The sequence below is a fragment of the Trichechus manatus genome, unplaced genomic scaffold (genome assembly GCF_000243295.1).
Source record: "Trichechus manatus latirostris isolate Lorelei unplaced genomic scaffold, TriManLat1.0 scaffold00155, whole genome shotgun sequence".
NCBI classification, from domain to species: domain Eukaryota; kingdom Metazoa; phylum Chordata; class Mammalia; order Sirenia; family Trichechidae; genus Trichechus; species Trichechus manatus.
Genome location: NW_004444091.1, coordinates 3,148,862 through 3,159,769, shown reverse-complemented (window position 1 = coordinate 3,159,769; position 10,908 = coordinate 3,148,862). Strand labels below are relative to the sequence as shown.

Here is a 10,908-nt window from a genome sequence, read left to right as displayed (position 1 = left end):
GGTCTTTGATCTTCATCAGTGAGTGCTTTAAGTCCTCTTCACTTTCAACAAGCAAAGTTGTGTCATCTGCATTGTTAAACTAGACCTTATTAATGGACATTTAGGTTGTTTCCAGTCTTTTGCTCTTAGAAACAAAGCAACGAAAGCCCGTTAATAAGTTTCATTTTGCATATATATATATACATTTGCATATAGAATAAAATTCCATGAAGTGAGATTGCTAGGTTGAAAAGTATGTGTATTTGTACTTTGTACAGATTTTGCTAAATTGCCCTCCATAGGGAGTGTGCTAATTTATGTTCCCATCAGTAATGTTCTTGGTTTTCACAAATTTACTTACATAGTATGTTATCAAAATTTTAGACATTGTCAATTGGATAGGTGAGAAAAGCATCTAGGTGTAATTTGAATTTATATTTCTCTTATGAGTGAGGTTGAGCTTTTTTTTCATGTGCTTTTCCTTTGAACTGGTTATATCCTTTGCCCATTGCTGGTCTTTTTCTTATTGATTTTCAGCTCTTTATCTATTTAAGAGTTGGCCCTTTGTGATTTATATTGCACGTCTGTTGTCCCATTTTGTTATTAATCTTTTCAGTCGGTTTATGGTGATTTTTCTTTATAGAAGTTCTTGATTTCTGTGTAGTCAAGCTAATCACTCTTTTTTGGGGGGTGGGGATAATTCTAGAATTTGAATCAGGGTTAGAAAGGAGTAGGCTGCATTTTGATAGAGCTTTTGTGCTGATTGATTTGAACCTTTGATCTTACATCTTTTTAGCTCACTACAGCAGTTTTGTCCAAATTCTACTAATGGTTTTCAGTTTAATTTTTGTGGAAATGAAATTATTTGTTTGCTCATTTCTTCTGTGGAGTTTTAGCCCCCATTTCATTTGTTTATAGCCAGCAGTCTGACACAGTATGAATTTTATAACTTACAATTCATCTTTCTATTGTATTTGATTAGGTAAAAACCCTAAAACACAAGTATTAAAAAAAATCCAGGTAGAACTTGAAATTGAACAGAATGAGGGTGATAAACTGAAACTGAAAATGGACCAAAACCCGCTGCTGTTGAGTCGATTCTGACTCACAGCGACCCATGTGTTACAGAGTTGAACTGCTCCATAGGGTTTTCTTGGCTGTAATCTTTTCGGAAGCAAATTGCCAGGCTTTCTTCCTCGGAGCCACCTGGTGGGTTGGAACCACCAACCTTTAGGTTAGTAGCCAATTGCAAACTGCTTGCACCATCCGGAGACCTTTGAAAATGAACACTAGTATGTTGATTTTTTTATAATTGGAATTTTAAGAATATGGTCTACATTGTATTCACCATCTGTTACAAATTGTTGTATGTGGATAATGGTGGTTTTGTGTGTTGCTGGGGAGTGATCTGTGTGTTAAGAGAACTTTTACTAGTTTTAAACCAGTTCCTGTATTGAGTATAACTTTAATTCTTTTTAATAAACGTGGATGCGTTCCTTCAGTATATCCACACACAGCACATTCATATGTGTATCTTTGTCTTACTTATTCCTTGATTCAGGACAGCACCTTTCAACTTCCTGGGTATTGTTTCTTGTACTAGAAGGGGCCTGGGGCCTGTATGCAGAGTACTCGCCAGCAGCTTTGGGCGAGTGCCTCTGGCCTACCAGAGGAATCTCCCGAACTTTAGTGTACTGTAAGGTAGTTTCTAAGGTGCCCTCACTTCTCTGTTCCTCGGTTAAGACCATTTCACTTGTCCTTTGCCATCATCTCAGGAATTGTCATGTTGGCTGAAGCTGGAGATGAGAAGCACCCTGCTATGTACCCACTTGACACCTCAGTCTGTCCCAGTACCATCCAATCCTCCAATCACTTCTAGCTGTATTTTTACTTTTACATTATTTGAGGTTGAGACCAATTAAATTCTGTTCTGTATGTATAATGAAGTTGTCCCTGCTCTAGGATGATTCTCAAAGCTGAAAAATAAGAAGTGGCCTTTACATTTTTATGACTATCTAAACAATGTTCAAGGAGCCCTGGTGGCTCAATGGTTAAATGCTTAGCCGCCCGCTGAAAGGTCAGTGGTTCGAATCCACCAGCTCCATAGTAGAAAAGATCTGGCAATCTGCTCCCATAAAGATTCCAAAAAACCCAAACCCGTTGCCATCGAGTCAATTTCGACTTACAGTGACCCTATAGGACCGAGTAGAACTACCCCATAGAGTTTCCAAGAAGCACCTGGTGGATTTGAACTGCTGACCTTTTGGTTAGCAGCCGTAGCACTTAACCGCTATGCCACCAGGGTTAAAGATTACAGCCTAGGAAACCCCATGGTGCAGTTGTGCTTTGTCCTACAGGTTCCCTCTGAGTTGGAATTGACTCAATGACACAACAACAAATAATGTTAATTGCAAAAACAGGTAGGATTGTATTTTATTTCTTCTCTGAGTTAAGTGTGACAATCTCTCTACATCTTGAAAGAGAATGCTACTAGCATCATTCAAGTTAATTTCTCATTTCTTACACTTACTTTATTGTATGTTTGGATTCTTTTTATTTAACAGTCTTTAAAAAACTAAGATGTAACTCACATACCACAAAATTCACCATTTTAAAGTGTACAGTTCAGTGGTTTTTAATATATTTTTAAGGTTGTGCAATCATCACACCACTGTTTAATTCCAGAACGTTTACATTACCTCAAAAAGAAACCTGTACCCATTAGCAATCACTCTGCATTTCCCCCACCCCAGTCCCTGGAAACCATTAATATACTTCCTGTCTCTATAGATTTGCCTGTTCTAGGTATTTCATGTAAATGGAGTCATAGAATACATGGTCTTGTGTGTCTGGCTTCTTTTACTTAGCATTAATGTCTTCAAGGTTCTTCCACTTTGTAGCATGTGTCAGTACTTCTTCCTGTTTACGGCTGGACATACTGGTTCTTGTTCCAAGTTTTTGGCTATTATTATAAATAATGTTGCTGTGAACGTTTATGTACAGATTTTTATGTGAGCATGTTTTCAGTTCTCTTAGGTATATACCTTCAAGTGGAATTGCTGGATCATATGGTATCTCTATGTTTAACTTTTTGAGGAATCCCCAAACTGTTTTCCAAAGTGGCTGCACCATTTTCATTTCCACCAGAAATGTTTGAGGGTTCAAATTTCTCCGCATCCTCAACATCACTTGTTACTGTCTATGTTTGTTTTTTAATTGTAGCCTATAGCAACCCTATAGGACAGAGTAGTACTGCCCTGTGGGGTTTCCCAGGAGCAGCTGATAGATTCGAACTGCCTGACCTTTTGGTTAGCAGCTGAACACTTAACCACTGCGCCACTGGGGCTCCAAAAAACCCATTGCTGTTGAGTCGATTATGAAATGGTATCTCAGTGATGGTTTTGATTTGCATTTTCTTGATAACTAATGATCTTGAGCATCTTTTCATGTGATTAGTGGCCATTTATAAATCATCTTTGTAGTACTATCTATTCAAATCCTTTACCCATGTTTTAATTGAGTTACTTGTCTTTTTATTGTTTGGTTGTAAGAATTTCTTATATTGTCAGGATACTAGACCCTTATGTGATAAATGATTTACAAATATTTTCTCCCATTCCATGAGTTGTCTTTTTACTTTCTTTATAGTGTCCTTTGAATAACAAAAGTTTTTAATTTTGATGAAGTCCAGTTTAATCTGTTTTGTTTGCTTGTGCTTTAGGTGTCATATCTAAGAAACTATTGCTTAATCCAAGATCACAAAGATTTACACCTCTGTTTTATTCTCAGAGGTTTCCAGTTTCAGCTCTGACGTTTAGGTTTTTTGATCCATTTTGAGTTAATTTGTGTATATAGTGTGAGGTAGTGGTTTATTTTCATTACTTTACATGTGACTATCCAATTGTACCAGTAGAAGAAAGGCTATTCTTTCCCCCATTGAATTATTTTTGTGCCGTTGTCTAAAATCAGTTGATCATAAATGTATGAGTTTATTTCTGGACTCTCAGTTTTATTCCATTGATTTGTATGTCTATCTTTATGCCAGTACCACACAGCTGATACTGTAGCATTGTAAGGTTTGAAATAGGGAAGTATAGTCCTCCAACTTTTTTATAATTCCTATCTCTTTATTCATAGTCTTTAATTAGTGAGACAGCATTCTCATCCTTTGTTTTAGTTCTTTAGATATGGTTTTCTTTAGCTCTTGAAATATGTTTAAGTAGCTAATTTAGAGTCTTTTTTAGTAAGTCCAGTGTCCGGGATTCTTCAGGGACAGATTTTATTGATTGCTTTTTTCCTGTGTATGGGCTGTGCTTTCTTGTTTCTTTGTATGACTTGTAATTTTTTGTTAAAAATTGGGACTATTTTTACATTATAATGTAGCAACTCTGGAACACATTCTCCGTTCTGCCTAGGTTTTGCTGTTGTTGCTGCTTGTTGTAGTTGTTCTTGTTTGTTTAATGTCTTTTCTGAACTAATTTTAAAAAATCTGTATTCTTCGTTATGTGTGGCCACTGAAGTCTCTGCTTGGTTAACTTAGTGGTCAGCTAATGATTGGACAGAGATTTTCTTAAGCATCTGGAATTAGTAAATCTGTTAGTTTTTGCCAGAGGGCTCTGTGTGCACGTTGGGGCACACCTTCAATGCTTAGCCTAGCTGTCGAAAACTCTTCTCTTTCGCTTTTCCACTCATATAGAGTGTCAGAATCAGCCAGAGGTGGGAGCTTAAGGCCTTCTCAGGTTTTTCCTAAGCTCACATACAGCTCAATGCTTGTGTGTGGCTTTCTAGATTCCCAGGAATATGTCAGAGCTTTTCAAAGCCCCTATGGGCATCTCATTCCCCAAATTTTCCTTTTAAGTTTTTTGGTTAGTCCGTTGTTTGCACCAACTGTTATCCACTACCTCAATCAGCTGTTGAAATAGATTTCAGCAAACACTCCCTGGGGAAAAGGCTTTAGAAGTTTGACGACATTGCAGTCTTGTCTTCTATCATCTAGTGTTATTGATTCTAGAAGTCTCTTCCTTTCAGGTTCTTTGTGGGTAAACTGTTTTTCCCTCCCCTTTGGAACTGTAGAGCCTTTTTTCAATACTGTTATGAAATACCATGAGTCTGTGTCAGTCATCTTTGTTCGTCCTGCTCAGCCCTAGTGGGCCCTTTCAGTCTGAATGAAGGCGTACATTTTTCTTCAGCTCAGAAAATTTTCTTATTTTCTTAGTGTCATAATTTCTAGAATGCTTGATTGTCACATGTTAGACAACCTGGATTGATCTCTGACTCTTATCTTGACTTCCTTAACCTTATCTTCCAGCCTTTCTGTTGAAATTTTTATCCTGCCCATTACTTTTGAACTCTTAAGTTTCCTTTTTATTTCCTAACTGTTCTATTTTCGTTTTTAAAATATTTTCATATTTTATTCTAGATACAATATCTTCTCATATCTCTTTGAAGATATAACATGGAAAATATTTTAGAATTTCCCTTCTTTTTTCCTAATTAGCTCCATACTCTTTGCTTTGGTTTTAATTTTTACCTAAGTCTTTTCATGTTGCTGGTTTTCCTCATAGACATCATCCTCAATCCCCTATTAGTTTTCTTATGGAAAAAATATTTTTCCCATTCTTAATGTGGTACGGTGTTGATTATTATAGGTAGCTGGATGATTTTCTCCATTATGCATCTGAGATCTGTTCCTCCCCCGACGCTGGGAGCTGAGTGGACTGACTGGTCAGCTTTGCTTTACAGGATATGGGACATTAGCCACCCAAATTCTAGAGGGGGTAGGCCTTTACTTGGGCCATGGGCAGTGGGCATCTACACCAGTCAGGCATCTACACCAGTCTCCTCAGACTTTTGTTAGTTTCTTTGGAGAAATGCTCTGTGTTGCTTTGTAGCAAACAGTGGGATCCCTGTCCCTTCTGATGGCTTTCCCACTGGCACAGTGGTTCCCATGAACTTTCTGCCCCTCTTCTCAATCCTGCCCTCCATACTGCTGACTGCAAGCCTGAAGCCCCTGTGTAGCTGTGGGGTCCCACGTTCAGACCTGTCACTTGCCCTATCTTCTGTGTTATCTGTCACCACCCTCCTTTTCTTCTTGTGTCTTCCATAGATTTGTTGAAATCTCATTTGTTCCTGACCTCCCCCGCCCCCCTTTTTCATTGTTTAGGGTTTATTCCCTTATGTGCTTTGTTTCGGTCACTTCCGTGGGGTTACAGGAAGTCAGAGAGGTAATTACCTAGTCCCAGCTTGACGTCTTGAACTGGAACTCCTGAAAGCATCTCTTGTTTGGTTTTCTCCCTCAGATGATTTCATTCATTCACCCTGAGTAGGCAGTGTTAGAAGCTTGCCCAAATTTGGAAATGATTGTGTTATATGGAACTGGCTGACAGAGTTATATTTGTTAAAGTGAGGTTGTTCCTGGGAGGCCAGGTCTGACGAAGCTTTGCCGCGTTGTATCAGGCTTTTATTAACATAGAAGTTAATGTTTAGAGAAACATGATTTAGCCCATTGTTTGTCTAAATCCATCCAGGAATGAGCTTGTATTTATTTGTATTTCTTTTGCTGTTAGATGGCAGGAAGAAAAGCTTGGTTGTAGCAGTCACTTTACAAAATCCAGCAAAGTAAAATGTTTCGTTATAGTAAATCCTTCCATGAAATTTCAGTATAAATTGGAACTGTAGTCTCACTGGAGAACATGCCCTAAGTCTGCATTTTAAAGCGTGGGGTTGTGCAATCCCGTGGCTTTTGAGTGCTCTGCAGCAGAACCCTGGGCACCAGGCAGGGCTGTGTCTGCCGAGTGGGCCACTGTCCTCCCAGGCAGCCCCTTTGTCATCTTCTCTCCTCCCCTCCCGGTCACAGCACAGGAATTCATCTTTTACTTAGAAAGCCCTTAACTGTAGCGACTCTGGCACATCATTCCTCCCTCTCCCCCTTTTATTTATGAATATCTAAAATAGTTAAATCACAGTATCAGATTTCATTGGCAAACTCTAAACTCCTGTTTGAAATTCTATAACTTTGAGGGGCTTTTTTTTTCAATTATTTTATAAACATTTAATGAATACCTGCCATGTGACATGGGAGAATAGTCTCCAAGCTGTTTTGATTCCACACATGTATTAGTAAAAAAAAATCAAGTACTTGCTTCCACTATGTCTATCTATTTAATTTATAAATTATGCAAGTACTATTATAAAAAGGTTTTGCATATTATAAAGCACAGAGATTTTAGAATTTGCAAAGAATAACTGGAATGAAATATAAACAGGAGTTCTGCTTCTTTCCCTTTCAGTTACTTATTCTATGAACCTCCTGGAGTACACAGACCCTGCTTTGGAGACCAGTGGCTGGGAATGCAGGGGTATGAAGAGCATCGCTGCTCCCCAGGAGCTCACAGTCTAGTTGTGGAAATAGACGAGTGTACAACAGGGAATGGATGTTCCCAGAGCAGTGAGGAAGGAGAGCCCGGCTCTGCCCAGGAAAATATCTCATAGAGATGAGTGGCTGAGCTGAGTCTTATAGGATGAATGGTTTCCAACTTGGTTTCTTAAAAATCAAAAACAAAACAAAGTACAAAAATCAAAGGAGTTAATCTTTTTATTCTGGTTAAAGACTAAGCTGTAGTCACACAGAGACGTAGCTTCTCGAGGGAAGAAGTTGCATTCATCTCCTATGCCATGGTGCTTGGGTGAGCAATCCAGGATAATCACCCCAGGCTGGGCATGGCAGGGTCCAGATGGCCAGAAAGGGAGGAAATGTGGCAGGAGCAGACCATGGTCTTGAGACCTATACCGACCCATGATGGCTCACGTCTGTCAGCCAGAACCAAGTCATACCTGACTGAAGGAGAAGAAAGGAATTTGGTAGTAGAAAACCAAGTGCCTTACTTTATCAGTATGTATGTTGAAAAGATTTTATAGTGCACTTACTTAAAGGAAATGATAATTTGCAGCGTGCTTTGAGTGTAAATTAGGCTAGCATGATTTTCTTAGTCAGGAATGCCTGATGACCCCTCTAATTGGGCTTTATTTTGTTCTTTCTGAAGTGTGCGATCAGGTAACTTGGGCACCATCATTGCCCTTTCCACCTTACAGAACACTGGTTATCACCCTCACAAGTTAAAATAGTCTTGTTCTGTTGTACTCATAGGTCTCAGTGGACCTTAGCAGTGACTTCATCCGAGTGGCGGTGCTGGAGGAAAATGGAGAGCGTGTCCTCATGGAAGGGAAGCTCACACATAAGATCAACACCGAGAGTTCTCTCTGGAGCCTCGAGCCAGGGAAGTGTGTTTTGGTAAGTGTGATATATTTCCTCTTTGGGTATCTGTATAGAGAGCTTCCAGATAAATTTTGAACATACTCTGATGCCGCTTGGACCAAGGAATCACTTTACACTCAAGTAGTGAGGTCATTAATTTTAGAAATTGGGGGCAGACACGTTTTTCCCTTAGCGTTTTGCACACAGCTCAGAGTGTAGTTTTGTAGCCCTCCTGAGCAGACTCTTACTGTTGCGTTTTCTGGCCTGTGCTCTTCAGAGTCCTACCTCCTGGGTTATTTTATTTGGAATTGTTGTCAGCTAGAAACTTAGAAGGTGCTTGAATACAGTGGTCCTCATTGTTTTCTAGAGATGATCAGCTGAGATTCAAAAACATTCTGTCTTTACGCCCAGAGAGTAAAATGTTGTTGTGCACCAGCTCAGACCTAGGGACACATAATGACCACAGAGAAGATCCGTGGAAGGAGAAGCAAAAATGCCACACAAAAGAGGTCCCAGTTAGTCCCAAGAGTGTGGGTATGGTGAAGCGAAGCATTTTATATTTGCTCAATCCCAGAGAACTTTTTCTTGTTCTCTCTCAAGAGTTTTACTCTCCAGTGATTCATGGTTACATGTAAGGCAAAAATAAATAAATGTTAAGAATTAAAAGGCAGGTTGAATTTTCACAGGTGCTAACCAAGAGGGCATAGAGTTAGTTCAGACAACAAGCTTCTTTGACAGAGGGGCTCTCCTCTCCTAGTATCTGGCTGAGAGAGCTTGAGGTTTTGGGACAGTCGGATTAAGGTATGAATCCAGACGAATAGCTTACACATCAACTGTCAATAGCCTCTTCCCCTCCATTTTCTTCATGAACCTTGCTAGTAGCTAGTGGCTACACTCTAGCACCCAGGGGGAGGCTCCACGCAGAGAAATTGAAACTATATATTTTGGATTGACTTGTTTCTTCTTTCCTCCTACAGTGGTGCTTATCATGGTAAAAATGATAAAGATGAAAAGCTTTGGACTTAAAGGCTTCAAAATTTTATTACAGATATACTCTGCATGTGTAGAAATATGCAACAAAGAAAGAACATACTTGCTTCAGTTTCTAAAATGCTCTCGTCTGTGGAGGTGGGCTTTTCTTTCTGGGGCTGGGAAGTAGGTGCAGGGGCCTCTCTCACCAGTGATGACTGAGAAACAGGCCAGCCCTTCATGCCTGCAATGGCTCTGCTCCGGCTGCACCCTGTGATTGTAGGTGCTCAGGCTAAGGACTTGGACAAGGAGTACTCCGTTAGTGCCTGCCAGAGGCAGGGACAACTCCTTAATACCTGGTCTTGACATCCAGCTCTGGAGATGGAGTTAATCCTGGGCCACGCTGAGGTGACTTTGAGGCAAGTCGGGCATGCATAGAAATTCCAGAGAACACAGATTTCTCTTTCCGCTATTCCAGACATGATAGCCACGCTATCCACAAATACATATTTCTCTATGGGGTAGAGCAGCTTCTGCAAGATTGTCTTGTTTTACTGTATAGCTGTCTTCACAGAGAAGTCAGTAAGTGCTGTAAATCTGCTTCCCTGCCCGGGATAGGAACATCAGGCCTTAGTAGCTGGAGGTTTACAGTCACTGTATTTGGAACCCGTTGGCCTTATAATCATGATGATTCCTTTCATTTTACATTGTATCTAAAAAATGTGATTATTACTATACAGCTTGCCTCTTAAGGATTTTCATTGATAGAAGTGACTCTGACTACTGGATAATCCCAAACTGTGAACATCCCAAAGCCATGTTATTTTTTGTATATGTGTTTTGCACACTTTTTAAAATATGATTTATTTTTTTGTTGTTGTTGAGAATATACACAACAGAACATAGACCAATTCAACTGTTCCTCAAGTACAATTCAGTGACAGTGATTACATTCTTCGAGTTGTGCAGCCATTGGCGCCCTCCTTTTTTGAGTTGTTCCTCCCCCATTATCACAAACTCACTGCTCCCTGAGGTTCCTATCTAATCATTCAAGTTGCTGTTGTCAGTTTGATCCCATATAGATAGATCTTAAAAGAGCATAATGCTCAGGGCAGGCATCCTTTACTAGTTAAGCTAAACTATTGTTTGGTTTTAAGAAGACTTCAGGGGATATTTTTGGTTTAAAGTTTAAAGGTTATCTCAGGGCAGTAGTTTCAGGGGTTTGTCCAGCCTCTTAAGGCTGGATTCCTTAAGAATTTGAAATTCTGTTCTGCATTTTCCTCCTTTTGATAAAGATTCTTCTGTGGAATCTTTGATCAAAATGTTCAGTAATGGTAGCTGGGCACCATCCAGTTCTTCTGGTCTCATGGCAAAGGAGGCAGTTACTCATGGAGGCAGGTAGCCACACATTCCTTTCATCCTTCTCCTCCTGACTCTCCTTCTTCCCTCTGTTGCTCCAGGTGAATAGAGACCAATTGTTGTGCTTTGGATGGCTGCTTGCAAGCTTTTGAGAACAGAAGCACTAAACACATTATTAGGCCAATTACCTGGGATGTCCCATGAAACCATGACCCTAAACCTCCAAACGAAATGAACCATATCCCATGAGGTGTTTGGTTGTACATAGCAGCCTCAGTAGCTTTTTTTTGGTCATTGTTGTAAATATATCTATCACATAACTTTCACCAGTTCAACGCTTTACAGGG

At 39.7% G+C, this 10,908-nt stretch overlaps 1 protein-coding gene across 1 annotated transcript in view; it reads left to right on the top strand.

Moving 5' to 3' along the window:
* NUDCD3 (NudC domain containing 3) overlaps positions 1–10,908 on the top strand; it is a 208,249-nt gene that overhangs the window by 175,359 nt on the left and 21,982 nt on the right. The window contains exon 4 of the mRNA XM_023740448.1: positions 8,126–8,269. Coding sequence (XP_023596216.1) covers positions 8,126–8,269 — 144 coding nt within the window. The remainder of the gene's footprint in view (positions 1–8,125; positions 8,270–10,908) is intronic.